The sequence below is a fragment of the Nanorana parkeri genome, unplaced genomic scaffold (assembly GCF_000935625.1).
Source record: "Nanorana parkeri isolate BGI_ZX_2015 unplaced genomic scaffold, ASM93562v1 scaffold80, whole genome shotgun sequence".
Classification (NCBI taxonomy): Eukaryota; Metazoa; Chordata; class Amphibia; order Anura; family Dicroglossidae; genus Nanorana; species Nanorana parkeri.
Window position 1 is genome coordinate 1,822,423 of NW_017306348.1, and position 19,549 is coordinate 1,841,971.

General features: G+C 44.0%; 1 protein-coding gene across 6 annotated transcripts in view; it reads left to right on the top strand.

Moving 5' to 3' along the window:
- The first annotated feature begins 6,172 nt into the window (after positions 1 to 6,172).
- The window catches only part of SUPT5H (SPT5 homolog, DSIF elongation factor subunit), a 33,296-nt gene continuing 19,919 nt past the window's right edge, over positions 6,173 to 19,549 (top strand). For 2 of the 6 annotated variants that reach the window (XM_018576935.1, XM_018576937.1), the window contains exons 1-9: positions 6,173 to 6,280; positions 6,843 to 7,002; positions 7,480 to 7,545; positions 13,006 to 13,017; positions 15,287 to 15,356; positions 15,456 to 15,524; positions 15,613 to 15,678; positions 15,960 to 15,990; positions 16,084 to 16,152. In XM_018576935.1, coding sequence (XP_018432437.1) covers positions 6,200 to 6,280; positions 6,843 to 7,002; positions 7,480 to 7,545; positions 13,006 to 13,017; positions 15,287 to 15,356; positions 15,456 to 15,524; positions 15,613 to 15,678; positions 15,960 to 15,990; positions 16,084 to 16,152 — 624 coding nt within the window. In that variant the 5' untranslated portion in view covers positions 6,173 to 6,199. Of the gene's footprint in view, positions 6,281 to 6,842; positions 7,003 to 7,479; positions 7,546 to 8,637; positions 8,644 to 13,005; positions 13,018 to 15,286; positions 15,357 to 15,455; positions 15,525 to 15,612; positions 15,679 to 15,959; positions 15,991 to 16,083; positions 16,153 to 19,549 lie in introns of all 6 variants that reach the window. The other 4 variants (XM_018576938.1, XM_018576940.1, XM_018576939.1 and 1 more) reach the window with 4 other exon arrangements.

Consider the following 19,549-nt stretch of genomic DNA (forward strand, 5'->3'; position numbering starts at 1 on the left):
CACTTAGCTGTTTACTGGCCACTGCTGGTGCTCCACACTTTTTGTGAGTGTAAATACCTGCTCCTCCCGCTGCACATAGCGGTTCTTCCCACTGGCTTGTATGTCACTACAGGGCATACCAGCCAGCAGAAGGCACCACTGCGTGCGGTGGGGAGCAGGTACTCGACTCATTTGGGAGAGTTGAATTTTGCAGCACTCAGGCAGCAGCAAGAAACACTGAAGGGAATTGATCAAAACTGGAGCAGCTGTACATGGAACCAATCAGCTTCTCTCTTTCATTGTGAAATCTTAACTGAACAGACTGAAGAGAGAAGCTGATTGGTTGCCATGACAACTGCTCCAGATAAATTCTCCCCAAAGGTGTATCCTTTAATAGTGGTGGGCTGCTTTTATAGGTTACTTCAGTACATCCAAAACCAAACCTTTTATTTTATTTTAAATGGAGTACAGAATAGTTAAAAGAGAACTATAACCAAACCTTAATTGTTGGCTTTAGTTCTCCTTTGGGTCACAGAAGTACATTTACTAATGTACTCCTGTGACCCAAAGTCAGCATATAGCAGGCTATTGCCCGCTATATTCTGACAGCGCAGAGCAATGCTGCAGCTGGGAAAGATCCCAACAATGCTGTCGCGTTCCACCCCCTCTGCCTGACTGACAGCTGGCTCGGCCTCTCTAGAGCCAGCTGTGCCCACCCCCTCCCGGTCTGTCCCTCCAATGAGCACTGGAGAATAGAGACAGGGGAGAAGGGGAATCCCTGTGGAGAACGGTCACTGACAGCCACCCCTCTCTGCAGGGAGAAGCCGTGAGCTGAGTGATCAGAAGTAGGGATTCACCAATATATCGGCCGAAAATTGCACTTTTGGCAAAATGCCGAAAGTGCCATTTTCTGGCAGAAATAGCGGTGCATCCGTTCTTTCTCTCCTCCCCTCTGCGCTGCTCTGTGTCCTGGCAGGGAGAAGAGAAACTGTCACAGGAGGCCGAGCGGTGCGGGAAGGAGAGAGCTGCGAGTGGCCAGCACCTCTCCTCCCCACTGCTCAGCCTCCTGTCACAGATTGGGAGAGCGGTGTGGGGGCGGAGACAGCCAGCGCTGTCACAGGAGGCTGAGCTCTCCTCCCGCCCCGCCCATCCAGCCTTCTGTAACAGCTGTCAGGAAGGAGAGAGGTACAAGCAGTAAGTACATAATTGAGGACATGGTATGTTTACTATATCCTCCATTATGAATGAATGGGAAGTCATCTACATCACCTCCTGTTCATTCATGATTGTAGTTATAGTAAACATACTCTGTCCTCATGTTATCAATGAACAGGAACACTCAGTATAGAGGTTTCGTGTTCATTGATAACAGGGGATGCAGAAAAAGAGATTGAGGACTTTGTGTCCTCAATCTCTTTCTATTTTAAAAGGGAAATATCAGGGGTCTGGTTAGACCCCCAATATTTCCCCGAAGCCCCTAAAAGTAAAGTAAAAAATAAAAAATATTTAATAAAAAATGAAATAAAAATAAAAAAATTAAAGTTTATTAAAAAATAAATAAAAATAAAACATTTGCAAAAATTGAAAACATTTTCGGTTTCGGTCTGACTTTTTTTACATTTCGGTTTTGTTTCTTACATTTTCATTTCGGCGCACCTCTAATCAGCAGTTTGTGGTTGCTCAGTTCTTGAGTTATAGAGCTGATGCGTGAAGGCTGCAGTGTCCCACTCCGGCTCTAAGTAATGGAAAGAATACATTTTACTCTCCCAATACCCCTCCTTTAAAACCACATTTGCTGCCATATCTATGCCATTTGAGAGGTTTCCCTTCACGTTCTGCTCTGTAAACACAACAGGAAGTGAGAAGAAATCTCTCCAAAGTGAGGGGACATCCATTCTTAGACAGCTGTCACTGCATCACTGTTCACATTGGAGGATTTCCTCTCTATTCCTGTTAAAGTGCCAACAGTGAGATTTTGAGAATTTAGCAAACCTGGAGCAGACAGAATCTGGAGACGCCATGCAGGGCAACCAATCAGTGTTTATCTTTCATTTTAAAAGCTTAAAAGGAGATCTATGAGGTGAGTGATTTCCACTCATCCTCATAGTTAGAGCTGACAATGAAACGGTCACATAGATCGGGAAGTGAGAGAACGCATACCATCGCTCGCTCACTTCTCGATCCTGTCCCTGCAGAGAGCAGTGACTGCAGAAACGGACGGGCACAGCTGGCTCTGCCTCTAGATAGGCAGGGCCCGCTGTCACTCACGCAGCTACGTGGATCAGGACAGTGTTGTCAGGATCTGTCATGGCTGTGGCGCTCTCAGTATATCGGAGGCAATAGCTCGCAATATACTGAGCTTTGGGTCACAGGAGGTGGTTAGTATATGTCCTCCCGTGACCCTTAAGAGAACTATAGGGAAAAACACTTACCTCATAGTTCTCTTTTAACTAAAAAGAGATGCTGACTAGCTAATATGAGCAACTGCTACAGATTCTGTCTGCTTCAGTTTTGATCAATTTCCCCCCTTTGTCTTTTCTTTAAAGCAGATCTCCAGGATTTTCAAAAGTTAACCTTTCCAGTGTGGGGAACCCTCAGCATCCTCACATCTAATGCAAGTGCAGGGATCCCAACCTGAAAGAAGCAATTTCAGGGAGGTGTCCCTCTCATTTCAGGGAGGTGCCCTCTCCTCCCCCCCATCCACGAAGGGGGGATTTTTTTTTGCTTTTCTGACTGACGGCCGGGCCGCGGCTCCCGATGTCAGAAAAGAAAAAAAAAAAAACGATCGCAGGGAAAGGTTTAATCTGCTCGATTGAGCAGATTAAACCTTTCCGGGAGGAAGTGTTTCTCTCTCGGGCGGCCGGGAGCCGCTATCTAATAGCGGGAGACTCCCAGAGCGTCCAGGAGAGTTGGGATGTCTGCAAGTGAATGGACCTTGAATACATGTGATGATGCCAGTGGAGCTTAGACCACTGGAGCCAGTGGGGGAGAAGAGGCTGCAGGGTCCGGTCTAGCTGCTAGTCAGGATCAGGTGGGTATATCTTCTTTATTTGCATCCCCTAGACCAAAACGAGCCATTAACCCTTGCAGTGCAAGGATAGCCCCACTGCTAGGGTTAACTTTTTGAAAATCCTGGAGTTCCCCTTTAAGACACGAAGCCGGGATCGGGATAACAGCCCTGACAAATTCAGCAGCAAAACAAATCTGCAATGGCAGCTCCCATATTTCTCTGTAAATGTTGTCCGTAGTCAGCCATGTCTCCCAGCCCCATACTGCTCTTTAGATTGAAAGCCTGTTTATAGGTGTACTGTGTACTGCCCCCGCATCTCCTCTCTTCCATATGAAAGATTATGGACGGGTTGTCGCCTTTTCTTCTACTGAACTAGTGTGGTCTCTGTTGCTACAGTCTACAAACTACGAGACGTCGCTTCCGGCGCGACGTGTTTCCGTAAGTGATCGCTTAGGTCTGTGTGTGACGTCACTTCCGCCGTGGACGGCGCTTCCTCGGCTTGGTCTACGGTTTTCTTTTACGGTGTCCGGGCGGTGAGTTGAGCGTTTTGAGTTGTCACGAGCAGACGGATATTGGATATTCGTGGTGTCCGTATAGCCAGGGAATGTGCGCTCTCGTCTCCTACACCTAAAGCCGGGTATACACGGTTCTATCGCTTTCCTTTTTTCGAACGACAAATATTGAACAGATTACGAACGTTGGTGGAGGAATCCCGCCACTGTTTGCATTTTATTCTGACAGCGGCCGTATGCTGAACGGAGCCAGCAGCAAGGTACGGCCTCTGGAATTTTCCAGCCGGTTCTAGGGATCGATTGGTTGGATCCACGGATGCCTGGCGGAAGGGTGCCGACAGCGGCACCCACTGTGCGAATTTCCAAATGCATCCCGTGTATACCTTACTTTACCCTTCACAGCACACCTATGCTGAGAGAAGTGAGGAGGAGGATCCCAGGCCTACCACTGCAGAGCTCCTCCTCATAGAGCTGGGGGATCCAGGGCTACCACTGCAGAGCTCCTCCTCACACAGCTGGGGGATCCCAGGCCTACCACTGCAGAGCTCCTCCTCACACAGCTTGGGGATCCCAGGCCTAGCACTGCAGAGCTCCTCCTCACATATTCTCTGTAATATAAAATACATGGGGGAAAAACACCAAGAATGGGAACCCCTCATAATTGGCACAGCGAGTAGGCTGAAACACCCAAAATTCCATAATTAATGGGAACCGAGCCAGGACAGTGTTAGGGAGATCTTCCCAAAGGTTTAGTGTGTGTGTCTGTGTGTGTGTGTATGTGTGTGTGTGGTCATTTCAGATCTGATTAAAGTCAGTTTGAGGAAACACTGTTTCATAAGATCCACCTGAAAAGTCAAACACTGCTTTCCACATCTGTCAGAATACAAAATCAAGTGACGTCAGAACAAAACACGAATGTCTGTCATGGGCGGCTCTGCTAACCTGACTCTACCTGTTACTGAAGGATCACTTTTGTTAAAACTGAACCCCTGGCAGGTATTAATAGCACAGATTATTGCAGTGGTGTGTGTAAAGGTAAAAGTATTTTTACATAAAATTAGAGTAGGTACTTTCATCTATCCCGATATCGCCTTCTGTAATGCCATGTGCAGTGACACTGAGACTGGCAAAGGGATGGGTGGCAATGGAAGCCAGCCAGGCGCTACTGCATGCACATGTGCTGACAGGTGGAGAGAGCAGAGTGTTGACTATTTATTATGTTGCTTCTCCTTCATTGTTCAGTCAGCAGGCTGCCAGCATGGACACTGGTGTATTTCCTAATTCAGACAAAGAAATTGGTGTCACCCTCCTGTTTTGTCTGGTTGCGGTTTACGATTCATAAACATTTGTAGTTATCAGTTAATTACCTTCAAACAACATAAACAGAAAAAAATCCTAAATCAATATCTGGTGTCCATCCTTTGCCTTTAAAACAGCATCAATTCTTCCAGGTGCGCTTGCACGCGGTTTTTATCCCGGCGGGTAGGTTGTTCGATATCGCTAGAACTAACCTGGCCTGTCCTAAAGTTACACTACACTCAGCAGTTCAATCTTAAAAATACATTCAAGTACCTGAACTATTAATACGAATGTATCTTATTTGTGTATCACTCGGCTGTAGATCCTCAAATCATCTCTGAATTGGTGCTGACACTGTCCTTCTTTCTGGAGGGTGACTACTTTTGTTCCCCATGGTCCCTGTGTATGTTGTAAAGTAGTCACCGCTCCAAGCTCACTCCCATGATGGACTACAGTCTCAATACAAATTAGTAAACGAAATGTGAGATTGTAGCCCATCACAGGAGCGAGCTTGGAGTGGCGGTTACTTCACAACACACACAGGGACCACGGGGAACAAAAGTAGCCCCCCTCCAGAAGCCAAATCTAAGGTGCCAGGCAGGGCTGGATTTACTCTCTCTGCTGCCCCAATGCCAGGGACCTCAATGCGCCCCCCCTGTATGCAGGCTGCATACAAGTGATCTCGGTGACATTGCCGAGATCACTTGTACAAAACAAGCAGCGGCAAGTTCCCCGCTGTACATTTAGCTCTGCTTGCCCAAAGCGGGGCTAAATGTAGAAAACAACTACCCGCCTTATGCCCCGAACTGCATGGGTTTTCTCTTTATGGAACCTGTCACCTCCAATACATCACAGCTGAGACGGGAAGGCTGTGAGTACAGTGTTCCTGTCTGACACACACGAAGCAGAATGGAAAACAGACATTCTCCGCTCTGCTCAGCACTCTCCACCCTGAAGTAATTTGCTGTGGTCTCTGGACCCCCAGAGGTGTGGGGGACCCTGAAATATGTGGCGGTAGGTGTGGCTGGAACATGAAAGGAAGAGGATAGGGGACAGACAAGCAAGCTGCTTACAAGTTATCTGGGCGCCTTGCATAAAACGGGTCCCCTGCTTTACATTTTGCCCTGTTGCTTGCCCGCAGCAGGGCTAAATGCAGAAGAATAACACATACCCCCAACTGCATGTCCCGAGCATCGGGTGATACAAATTGCGCACCCATTTACAGTATTTCTTTACAATTGCCTAAAATTGTTGCACAGTACTATATGTGTTTGTGTACATACATACTTCTACTTACCTACATGTAAACAAAATGCTACCAGTGCGGACTTTCCTGCACATATATATCATAACGTTCATGCCGTTTTGTTATTTGTGTTTCAGCATTTAGTGGAACAAAATGTCAGACAGCGAGGACAGCAATTTCTCCGAGGAGGAGAGTGAGAGGAGTAGTGAGGCCGAAGAAGTAGAGGATAATGAGGTGGGTGGCTGTCTTCATAGAATAATGCATCTTGGGCTCCTATGCCTACAAGTGTGGCTTTTTGTTTTTTCTTATTGAAAATGTATTTTTGTATGAACTAAATCGCACAATGACACAGCGCCCACCCTGTGCAATACTGGCTATTTATTAATCGCAAATGTAGCTGCATATAAAGCTTTGTCAATAATCCACGATTAGAAGTGATCTCTATAGAGTCCAGACGAACTTCCACAGTCCTCAGTCTGAGTTGATAGACACCGACATCGGCTGTGGGTGAACCGTGATTGGTTTATCTGTAAAAAAAATAAATCAAGGCAACTGGACTTGCTGTATTTTTCCTGAAGAGATTTTGCCGGTCATCCGACTAGCTTTCTCAGTTCAGAATTGAGTAAGCTAGTCGGATGACCAAGAAAAATACAGCAAGTCCAGTTGTCTTAAATATTTTTTCCAGATATACCACGACCTCGATCAATGAGAACGTTCGCAGACATTTTGTGACTGATTTGCTTTAATCTGTAGCCGGTGTGCAGTGTATATATACAATATTTGTGTTGGATCACAGGAAACAGAGGAGAAGGGCAGTGCTGCTGGCAGCGAGAAGGCTGAGGATGAAGAGGTAGAAGAGGAAGATGAGGAGGAGTATGATGAAGAGGAAGAAGAGGAGGATGATGACCGTCCTAGGAAAAAACCCAGACATGGAGGATTTATTTTAGATGAAGCCGGTAAGTGCCTGTGACCTCAATATGTAGACTGTAAGGCCTCATTCACACACAATGCAAGCAAAATTGTATATTGCGTCTATGCGCGTATATGCGTGCACTATATGCAATCCCAGAATGCATCACTCGTAATGGAATTTTAATGTGCTGTATGCATGGACACTCGTATACGCGCGTAAATACGCAGAGATACGCTGCCCGGACGCATCTCTGTTCCATTCTGTTTTTGCGCATATATACGCTGCACAAATATACGGCTCCATGCGCGGCTGTGTGTATGGAGCCATCTATTTGCATATGTTTGATATGGTACAATACGTATGCACGCGCGTATATGCGCGGCAGTGTGAATGAGGTCTAAACAATGTTTTGTTTTTCTCCCATTGTTTGCGTAATTATTAAATGACAATTGAGCTAGTGGTGGTCTGCTGGAGCTTCTGGTTCTCATAAGCGCTAATGATCTTTCTTGTCTCCCCACAGATGTGGACGATGAGTATGAAGATGAAGATCAGTGGGAGGATGGAGCAGAAGACATTCTGGAGAAAGGTATTGTTATGGTTTGATGCGGGTTGTTCTAGCACAAGTACTGGCTTGCATGTTCTCTTTAGTTTGCAAAGTCCTTCATGTACCTGCAGACAGTTGTTTTCTACACTTAACACACCAGTACATCAAGAAACCATTGATTTATGAGAGGGAATTTGTGTCTGGGTCATATCATGTGGGTGTTTGTTTTCTTTACTGGATGCCTCATATCTAATAGGTGCTTAAAGGCCGGGAGGCTACTTGTCTAGAAATAATCTACTTGGGTTCTGGTCTCCTGTCTGTGTGCTGCTCTCATATGTTATACCTCCTTTGCGGTTCTTAGAATTGCATGCTATGTCCTTCTCATCTTTAAAATTGGAGGCTTTTGATTGGCAGCTGGCCCTGGAATTTGAGCTGCTTTGTTCATAATCTTTGTGTTCTACTCCCATCATTAGCCTTGAATTGTGTGTCCCTGTGTCTAGTTTTATACATTGAATGATGTGTTGTCTTGTCTGGAGACAGGTTTTTGATCTGGTTGTCACACTGGGTGCTTTTTCCACTCGGTTTGCTAAGCAGAGGTGGACAACTCATGCAGAATCCAAGCACTAAAAATCCTAAGGGCCACCAGGGCTATGGTAGGAGCAGCAGTCATGTTTATTGGCAATATTAGAAAGTATATGTCGAGTGTGAGCAAAAATGTGCGTTTGACATATTGTCTGCTGTGTTCCTGGGTTTTGTTTAGGCCTCAATAGGGTATCTAGGGTACCAGGAAGCTAACTAGAATTGTATGTTCCTTGGTCATAATGGCTACCTGTCAACTTCTGGTTTGGACGGACTGGCTGCTAAAATCTACACGGCCTTGTTTATCCTTGCAAACTTCCGTAAACTTTGGGTGGATCTCCTTGCCCAGCCCGGTAGCAGATGCTGCTGATGCTCTTTGGGCCTTTAAATATTTGTGTGTATTTCTGGGTTTTCACTTTAGGTCTCCTCTGTCACATAACACTTAAGATTGTATATAGGGCTCAAAAATTGCAATATCGAAGTATGACTGTAACTCAGTGATGTTAGACATTGACTTGGTTTATCTTTTTAATTTACTGCATGCTTTCCTTTTAGTGTCTGGTAATGAATCTTTCTTCTTGTATGTGATGCTTTCGTTGTTGTTTGTCTTATTACATATGCAGTTTATTTAGTTCGTAAGTTTGTAACTATTGTTTGCAAGTAAGATTTCTCTTTCCAAACCTGATGCTATTTGCAGCCCATACATGTGACACACAGAGCTTCCTATGTACACCCATTTATTGCATCATGTGACTGTTCATGGCTCTCTACCATCACAACTCTGCTGCAGTTTCTTAGGCCTCACATTGTTATAAGACTGCCAGGAGTAAAATATTTTAACTTGGCCGCACTGTACCACATCAGGGCTTAGGGTTTCTGTACAGCCTTGCCGTAAGAGAACTATAGCCATACCTTTTTTGGCTTTAGTTCCCTTTTGAGTAACAGGACAACATTTACTAATGTCCTCCTGTGACCCATAGTTCACATATAGCGGGCTATATGCTGACAGCGTACAGTCGCGCTGCATCCGGGAAAGTTCCTGACAATATTGCCGGGATCCTCCCCGCTGCCTGATTGATAGCTGGCTCTGCTTCTCTGGAGCCAGCGGTGCCCGCTCCCTCCCCTGTCTGTCCCTCCAATGAGCATTGGAGGATCGGAGAGGGGATGGGAGGAATCCCTGTGGGGAGCGGTGACTGTCAGTCACCACTTTCTGCAGGCAGAATCTGCGATCTGAGCCATCAGTGGTTTTTGATCGCTCAGTTCTCGATCTATAGAGCCAATCTATGACAACTAGGGATGCACAGATACTTTTCGAGTACCAGTGCAGATACTTGACATTTTCATGAGTACTACAAGGGTTGCAGCTGGGACCTGGCTCTGGCGGTCCACCACTATCCTGAAATCATTAGTCTGTATTGTTTTAGAAAAATTGTCACATGACAATAAACAAAAATGTATCAGTACTCGTACTTGTAAGTACTCGGCAAGTACCAGTACTCGTACTCGCAAAACTGGTATCTGTGCATCAATTTATTTGTATAAAAACAAAATCGTACATTAAAACAGAGATGTACAAATCCCAGGAGCTCTGTGTGCTCCTTACACATGACAGCGGCCTCCTAACTTTTGAATTTTTCTCTAGTGTAGTCTTGGAGCTCAAAAGTATCGGTACATGTACTTGTAGCGAGTACTGTACTTGGTATCTGTGCAACCCTAGTGACAACGACATTTTACTCTCCCAATCGTTCTCCTTTAAGGCAGAATATACGTTGTCTGTCATTTGCCACAGGCTGGAGATGATAAAAGTTGAAGCTGAACTTCAGTTATGGTTTTTGCGAAGAGTGATTAGGAGGAGGCTAGTTGGTTCCCTTCCTTAGTCTCTAGGGCCATTTGGGAGGGGGCATAGTACCTATTGGCCAGTTTTGGAATGGAAATGCAGGAAAGAAGATACTTGACATTTTCATGAGTACTACAAGGGTTGCAGCTGGGACCTGGCTCTGGCGGTCCACCACTATCCTGAAATCATTAGTCTGTATTGTTTTAGAAAAATTGTCACATGACAATAAACAAAAATGTATCAGTACTCGTACTTGTAAGTACTCGGCAAGTACCAGTACTCGTACTCGCAAAACTGGTATCTGTGCATCAATTTATTTGTATAAAAACAAAATCGTACATTAAAACAGAGATGTACAAATCCCAGGAGCTCTGTGTGCTCCTTACACATGACAGCGGCCTCCTAACTTTTGAATTTTTCTCTAGTGTAGTCTTGGAGCTCAAAAGTATCGGTACATGTACTTGTAGCGAGTACTGTACTTGGTATCTGTGCAACCCTAGTGACAACGACATTTTACTCTCCCAATCGTTCTCCTTTAAGGCAGAATATACGTTGTCTGTCATTTGCCACAGGCTGGAGATGATAAAAGTTGAAGCTGAACTTCAGTTATGGTTTTTGCGAAGAGTGATTAGGAGGAGGCTAGTTGGTTCCCTTCCTTAGTCTCTAGGGCCATTTGGGAGGGGGCATAGTACCTATTGGCCAGTTTTGGAATGGAAATGCAGGAAAGATAATGAATCCTCAGAAGGCAAGGAGGGGTGTAACATTCTTGTTCTAGACTCAGCGGGATCATATAGTGTATTAACCAAGCAAATGGATGGGACACAGTAACACCGATTAACAATTCAGTGTTTCCTTATAATACACCTCCTCATTGTTCACGCATGTATAGTTAGTATAATTGATTTTTATTTTGCTCCTCTGACATCTTTGTTTAGGTTGATTTTAGTGGAAAACAAAATTCTGAGAGCTCTGAGCTACATGTGAGCTGCAGTAGATGGGTCTGCAATGATCTCTGTGTTTCTTGTATGTGCAGGCATTGTACAATGCTGTGCATCAGATTCCTGAAAGCTTACCTGTCCTTGGATTACATTCCCTGCTCACTGTCCTGACAATCTTACTCCAGTCAAAACTTTTTTTTTTGGTAAGGTTGTGAAGGGGTAGAACCTCTGTCAGGTTTTCCTCGTTCTCTGTAAACCCCTTTTGGACTCAGAATGAGAAAATCTCACGCTTTTCCCAGTTGTCGCTGAGACACGTGACTCCTTTGCAACATTTCCTCTTTCGATCTGTTCCCTTGGCAGTTGTCAACAGTGTAGTTTTACACATTAATTCTTTGGGACCACTGTGACCGAGACAGACTCCATTAGACTATCCAAATTGGGAACACAAACCGATAAAAACTTGATGTTGTAATTCTTCACCACATTGCAAAATTAAAAAAAGAAATATGAGCAAATTAACTAGAGGTAGGTAAACTCCAGCCCTTCAGCGTTGGTGAAACTACAAATCCCATCTTGGATCTGCCTCTGTGATTCATGTTTGTGGCACTCAGACTTGCAATGCCTAATGGGATTTGTAGTTGCACTACAGCTGCAGGGCCGGAGTTTACCAATTCTTCAACTAGAGAGCAGGGGAGGGGAACCTCTGGCCCTCCAGCTGTGATGAAACTACAAATCTCATGATGCATCTGTCTCTGGGAGTCGCGGCTGTGAGGATCTTGCCATGCCTCATGGGATTTGTAGTTTCACCACAGCTGTAGGGCCGGAGGTTCCCCACTCCTGAACTAGAGTAACACTTGTATATAAACGGTTAAACCTCTTCTACAGTGCTTAACTATCCTGCAGGAACTGGGGTGCTTCAGGTGACTGGTCACTTGATCTTTGCTGAGTTAGTGACATAGTCTGCCAAAGGGTTGTAAGGCACACACAGAGCCAACCAATCTGTGGCTTTGTCTCAGTGGTGTTCCTTGCCTTCAATAGAGACCACAAGACATTGGTCGCTTGACTGACCACCAGAGGATCATGGCACACTGATTTCTCCTGGAAAGTGTTTCTCATTCTCTATCAATGACTTTAAAACAGCAGGATTGTCAGAGCTGGTGGATGTTGCTTCCACATAAGTCCACAATAAACTGGATTTCCTGTCTTAGATGGAATTGCTGTCTTTTTGGGACACCTCTGTGTAGTAGACACTCGTTCAGACTTTTACAGTACGCTGCTGGCTGACATTCAGTTATTGAATCTCATAAAGCTGTATAATGTCTTATAGATGCACCACAATACCAGATTCCATCCACAGGCATTGTAAAAATGATATTATAAACCTAAGGACCTGGGGAGATAACTTTTCTACTGCACAGTGGAGACCCAAATGAAACTGGAAATGCACTTTAACGAGTGTTTCCCTTTATAACTTTTAACCATTGTAATGAGGTAAAGAAAAACGCTAAAGTCCCTCCTTGCTCCCGAGAGAGCACCGTTTACATGTTATGTACCCTGGTTGACCTGCAGTATGCCCTCCTGTGCAGTTTAGTACCAGAGGTGGGATTTGCATTTATCAACCCTCTGAAATATTCAGGAGGAGCATATTCAGTTTCCTTGTCCCCTGGTTCACCGGGCAGGGCATGCTGTCATAGCTGGTTGCCATGTAAAAGCATTCAGATTATCTTCAAAATGCAGGTATCCTCCCTACCACCCCCAGTGGGGTACATAGGGAAGCTGGTGGTGGGCTGTTTGTCTACTTGCCTCAATACAGTGTTTAAATATTGTAAGTGGACTGTTATGTCAAAAGAACTCGATCTGCTGTCTCCCTATGTTACCGATACCTTTTGTCTTTCATATCATAGAGATCAGTGTGTGCCCTTTGTTTTCTTATTCTCCCTTACACCCCAGCACTGCTATTGTTCACCCATTTTTCCATTTTATACACCCCTTGCAGTCTACCTGGCTCCTTGACTCATGCTGCTTTTTGTGCCATATATTATAATTTCTCCCTTTCCCCCATTTCCGGTCACTCATCTACGCCTCGTGGTTGATTTTTGCCGCTATGTTTTGCACCATTGTGTCTTGGCTTCACCATCGCACACACAGAAGAGATAGAAGGTAAGTTATCATGCTATGCGCACCAACCCATCTCAGGTCAAATATGTTTGTTAGGGTAAAAGAGTCATCTACTTTACCAAAAGACTGTTAATATAGGTTGCCTTTTAAAAGGTGCCTTTTCCTTTTAAAATGATGGGTTTCAAGCTCTCTGCTAGAGCTGCAGCTAACGTTTATATTCAAAATCGATTTAGTTAGCCCATTATTAAGTTCGACTAATCAGATTTTAAAAAAAATAAAAGGCTTCAGTGATAGGCTACTAGTTTGTATTGAGATTGTAGCCCATCACGGGAGCAAGCTTGAAGTGGTGGAAGTAAAAAGAAAGAAGTGTGGTGTGGAATGTAGTACATTATACAGCGGCGCAATGCAGAATACCACCAACCATAGAGGAATACAACAAATCCCAGCAATACATTATACATACAGTGTACAATGTATTGCTGGGATTCATATTCCTCTATAGCTGATGGTACATTGCTCTGTATAATATAAAGCACAATGTACCATCAGCTATAGAGGAATACAAATCCCACTATCCCAGCAATACATTAATACAGCACCATGTGGGGGGACAGCGCAGGCAGTCTTACCCAAACCCTCTCCAAGCAACTTTCTTCCCTGAGATCGTGGGCTTGTGTGACGGCAGCTGCCATCCTCCCACACCTGCTCCTCCTTGCTTCATCATGCTGATCGTGGATGGGTGGGCGGGCAGCAGCGAGTCCGTGAGAGCTGGGTGAGGCGGGGATGAGAATCGACTTGTGGAGCTGTGAGCAGGCCAATTAATCGAAAGTCAACTAATCGATGATGGAAAACGTTGACAATGTTTTCCATCATCGATTATAATCGACTTAGTCGATTAGTTGTTGCAACATAGTGTATAGACGTGAAGACGCTGAGGGGGATTCCAATGCTGCCGCGGAGGTGGAGACAGGCTGGAGGGAGCGCTGTGACAACTGGCCGGCTCGGAGCTTCAGGTGAGTATATTTTTGTCCCTAGATGCTAACAAGCACTTAACCCTTGCAGTTTTGGGGTAGCCCCACTACAAGGGTTAAGAAAAATGCTCCTGGAGTTCTTCTTTAAAGTGCTCCTGTGACCAGTCTGTGGAAAATAAATGATTTAGATATTCCTAACAGTGAAAGAGCTCCTAAACAAGCCTCCACTGACCTCTCTAGCAGCTTGTGTAGTAATACATGCTTAAAGATCACAACAAAGTCTATAATGAGGTTTTCAACAGCTTAAAACCACCTGCTGTGTGTTTATACTGAAAGGGCTGACAGGATGCCAAGATTCAGATGCAATAGAAAGTAATAGGGGGAAAAATAAGATTTCAGTGGCTCTTTTGTGAACTTTGAAAATGAATCTCTCCACAATGCCTAGTGCTACAGAGGTGGATGCTGGCTTCTTTTAAAGTGCTTGTTCAGAATATGTAAATAATTTAGTGTACATAATCTAAACAGGTAGAGCAAATACTTGATCTACCAGAAATTCCAGTGCCCTTGTAACTTCCTGTGCACTAAACTGAGCTCTCAAACAGTGTTATTATCCCTACCTAGAATCTCCACCCTATGTTCTGCAAGAGAGGGGGGAGGTGTTCTGTAGTCTTAGACATTTCCTGTCCTAGGGGTGACAACCATTCTGTTTTCATAGATACAGCTCAGTGAGTGCACCTGGTTACCCTAGGACTCGAAGTCTGCTTTGACGGAGGTCTGCCATTGCAGTAGACCTTGGGGTCAGGTTTTGAGGATTCCAATAGTGGGTTCTTCATAGTGGCATTGTAACTTCCTGTGCACTGAACTGAGCTCTCAAACAGTGTTATTACCCCTACCTAGAATCTCCACCCTATGTTCTGCAAGAGAGGGGGAGGTTTTCTGTAGTCCTAGACATTTCCTGTCCTATGGGTGACATCCGTACTGTTTTCATAGCTACAGTAGCAGTAGATCTTGGGGTCAGGTCTTGGGGATTCCAATAGTGTGTTCTCCATAGTGGCCAAATTAAAACTGAGCAGACATTCTGAAGGCTGTTAGACCAGTGGCATGTTGAACCATGCCATACTCCACCCACACCCATAATCTGTTTTTTTGGGTTTAGATGTCCTTTTAAAGAAACCTTCGCATTGTTTCATTGTGCCATTTATTTTCTTACTGACCGATGAAACTGTTTTAAAAAATGTAAGCCAGGCGTATTTGACCTCTCACCATCACTCGTTGAATGCATGGATACATGTAGATCATTTTCAGTAGGGTTGTGTGTGATCCTCATTTTTTACCTACAGCATCAAATATCGACAATGTTGTCCTCGATGAGGATCGCTCAGGGGCCAGACGTCTGCAGAATTTGTGGCGGTAAGTGATGAAAGCGCGCAGGTTTAATGCTGCATGATGGCGTCCCTCACATTGTCTGCTGCTGATTGGACATTCCTTTTTTTTTTCTTCTTTTCACAGAGACCAAAGAGAAGAGGAGCTGGGGGAATATTACATGAAGAAATACGCCAAGTCATCTGGTGGCGAGCAGTAAGTACTTCTGTTTTCTGTTGGCCTTATTACCCCGTTTTATGTCTCTGCTTCTCCAGAAATTCTAACTCTTTCTCATTTTTCCCAGTATATACGGAGGGTCTGATGAGCTGTCAGATGACATCACTCAGCAACAACTGCTTCCTGGAGTCAAGTAAGGAACATTTTCCAAAGGCTTTTACTGTTCAGTTTACCTACCTGGGTCTTAGACCGGGTTTACATATGTGTTGCAGTTACCCCCAAAGTACAGCAACACACAAATTAAAAAAATAATGAAAAATGCCAATCCATGTGTAGAGGATAGACACCAGACCTGCTCTCTGGGTTCCTCCTCTTTTTATGTCTCCTTCCAATATCTCAGTACCTCAGTGATATTTTAAAACTTTACACAATGTCAGGTATCTATTCACCATCTCTTATGTTTGCTTTTTGTAGAGATCCGAATCTGTGGACAGTGAAATGTAAGGTCAGTGTCACATTGCAGAGCTTAGAGAGGAATGGTAAGTCAAGAGAAGTGACTGTGCTTTCATTCGTTAGCATTTCCTTTTTGTCATTATAGATCGGAGAAGAGCGCGCCACAGCAATTGCCCTGATGAGGAAATTCATTGCATACCAGTTCACAGATGCAGTAAGCAGTTGTCTTTTTTTTTTTTTTAAACATTTTATTAAGCTTCAATTAAAACCATAAAATGCCAAAACATAAAAGGAAATCACATACTCATGTCACATGTAAATAAAAGAGAAATAAAAAATGTCATGTAAAATTGTACGGTTACAAGAAGGTAGTACATCGATTTTCCCTGACCGGACATCAGTCCACCGGCGTACATCCGTATGGTTGGTAAGCCTATGACCGCCTCAGCTAGCTAGCCAGGAGTATAATTCTCTTGTAGTTCTAACCGTCCTAGGGTTTTGTCTAGCCTCCTCTCTAGGTACCATTTCGTAAGTTTGAAAGGATAGATTCGAGCATATAGCTGTACCTCTTGAGTAATTGTGTAGTATGAAGGATTCCCATTTCATAAAGAAGATTGAGGAGTATCTATCAGGATCTAAAGTGGCTTCGAGTCTCTCTTTCCACATCAATGATGTCAGTACCGTCACAAAATGTTGGGATGATGGTGGTTGCACAGAGAGCCAATGGTCCAGTTGGCTTTTTTTTGTCTATGCATATATGTATTATCATTCTGGCGACCTATATCCACCTCCTGTCATCTTGGCTTTTTAGTTTTCATAGATACAGCTCAGTGAGTGCACCTGGTTACCCTAGGACTCGAAGTCTGCTTTGACGGAGGTCTGCCATTGCAGTAGACCTTGGGGTCAGGTTTTGAGGATTCCAATAGTGGGTTCTTCATAGTGGCATTGTAACTTCCTGTGCACTGAACTGAGCTCTCAAACAGTGTTATTACCCCTACCTAGAATCTCCACCCTATGTTCTGCAAGAGAGGGGGAGGTTTTCTGTAGTCCTAGACATTTCCTGTCCTATGGGTGACATCCGTACTGTTTTCATAGCTACAGTAGCAGTAGATCTTGGGGTCAGGTCTTGGGGATTCCAATAGTGTGTTCTCCATAGTGGCCAAATTAAAACTGAGCAGACATTCTGAAGGCTGTTAGACCAGTGGCATGTTGAACCATGCCATACTCCACCCACACCCATAATCTGTTTTTTTGGGTTTAGATGTCCTTTTAAAGAAACCTTCGCATTGTTTCATTGTGCCATTTATTTTCTTACTGACCGATGAAACTGTTTTAAAAAATGTAAGCCAGGCGTATTTGACCTCTCACCATCACTCGTTGAATGCATGGATACATGTAGATCATTTTCAGTAGGGTTGTGTGTGATCCTCATTTTTTACCTACAGCATCAAATATCGACAATGTTGTCCTCGATGAGGATCGCTCAGGGGCCAGACGTCTGCAGAATTTGTGGCGGTAAGTGATGAAAGCGCGCAGGTTTAATGCTGCATGATGGCGTCCCTCACATTGTCTGCTGCTGATTGGACATTCCTTTTTTTTTTCTTCTTTTCACAGAGACCAAAGAGAAGAGGAGCTGGGGGAATATTACATGAAGAAATACGCCAAGTCATCTGGTGGCGAGCAGTAAGTACTTCTGTTTTCTGTTGGCCTTATTACCCCGTTTTATGTCTCTGCTTCTCCAGAAATTCTAACTCTTTCTCATTTTTCCCAGTATATACGGAGGGTCTGATGAGCTGTCAGATGACATCACTCAGCAACAACTGCTTCCTGGAGTCAAGTAAGGAACATTTTCCAAAGGCTTTTACTGTTCAGTTTACCTACCTGGGTCTTAGACCGGGTTTACATATGTGTTGCAGTTACCCCCAAAGTACAGCAACACACAAATTAAAAAAATAATGAAAAATGCCAATCCATGTGTAGAGGATAGACACCAGACCTGCTCTCTGGGTTCCTCCTCTTTTTATGTCTCCTTCCAATATCTCAGTACCTCAGTGATATTTTAAAACTTTACACAATGTCAGGTATCTATTCACCATCTCTTATGTTTGCTTTTTGTAGAGATCCGAATCTGTGGACAGTGAAATGTAAGGTCAGTGTCACATTGCAGAGCTTAGAGAGGAATGGTAAGTCAAGAGAAGTGACTGTGCTTTCATTCGTTAGCATTTCCTTTTTGTCATTATAGATCGGAGAAGAGCGCGCCACAGCAATTGCCCTGATGAGGAAATTCATTGCATACCAGTTCACAGATGCAGTAAGCAGTTGTCTTTTTTTTTTTTTTAAACATTTTATTAAGCTTCAATTAAAACCATAAAATGCCAAAACATAAAAGGAAATCACATACTCATGTCACATGTAAATAAAAGAGAAATAAAAAATGTCATGTAAAATTGTACGGTTACAAGAAGGTAGTACATCGATTTTCCCTGACCGGACATCAGTCCACCGGCGTACATCCGTATGGTTGGTAAGCCTATGACCGCCTCAGCTAGCTAGCCAGGAGTATAATTCTCTTGTAGTTCTAACCGTCCTAGGGTTTTGTCTAGCCTCCTCTCTAGGTACCATTTCGTAAGTTTGAAAGGATAGATTCGAGCATATAGCTGTACCTCTTGAGTAATTGTGTAGTATGAAGGATTCCCATTTCATAAAGAAGATTGAGGAGTATCTATCAGGATCTAAAGTGGCTTCGAGTCTCTCTTTCCACATCAATGATGTCAGTACCGTCACAAAATGTTGGGATGATGGTGGTTGCACAGAGAGCCAATGGTCCAGTTGGCTTTTTTTTGTCTATGCATATATGTATTATCATTCTGGCGACCTATATCCACCTCCTGTCATCTTGGCTTTTTTTTTTTTTTTTTTCTTTTAACATTCTGGCTACCTACATCCCACCTCATGTTATCCTAGTATTTTCAGTCTACCTGTCTATCCACCTACACATCAGTTCTTTTAACTTGTTTCTGTAAATTGAAAGCATACCATACAGCTCTTGCAATAAAATCAAAATTAACTGCCTGGCATATTTTTTTGCTATTGGTATTCTGGGCTGAGCGTCACCCAGTTCAAATGGTTGTGCTGAGCGACTCCCTTCCCAGTAAAACCTTTTATGAGAAATGCAGGGGCTGTCATTGGTGGTGTTCTTCTGTTCATTTTCTGGCTGTTTACCTAAAAATTGTTTTCAATGTTTTCTGAGTCACTTACCCAATTACGTCGATCAGTAACTCAGAGAAAAGTCTGAAGCATTTTTATGCATGTGTGCTCTGGGTTAGTTACGCCAAGTTTTGCAGCAAGATGGGTAACTAAGATTTTTAGGGGAGATCGGCATTGGCAGCATTCATGTTTTTCACTTCATAGGCATTTTTCTGTAGATGTGCATGAAAATATAAGGAGGAAGGCACAGTCTGTGTATTGTATTGCTTAGCAGGAAGCACACAATGCTTAAAGGAGAACTATGAGGTGAGTGCTTTTCACTCACCTCATAGTTCTAGCCGACCTGTGACAATGAGACTGTCACAGGTCGGCTCAGTAGATCGGGAGGTGAGCGAACACATACC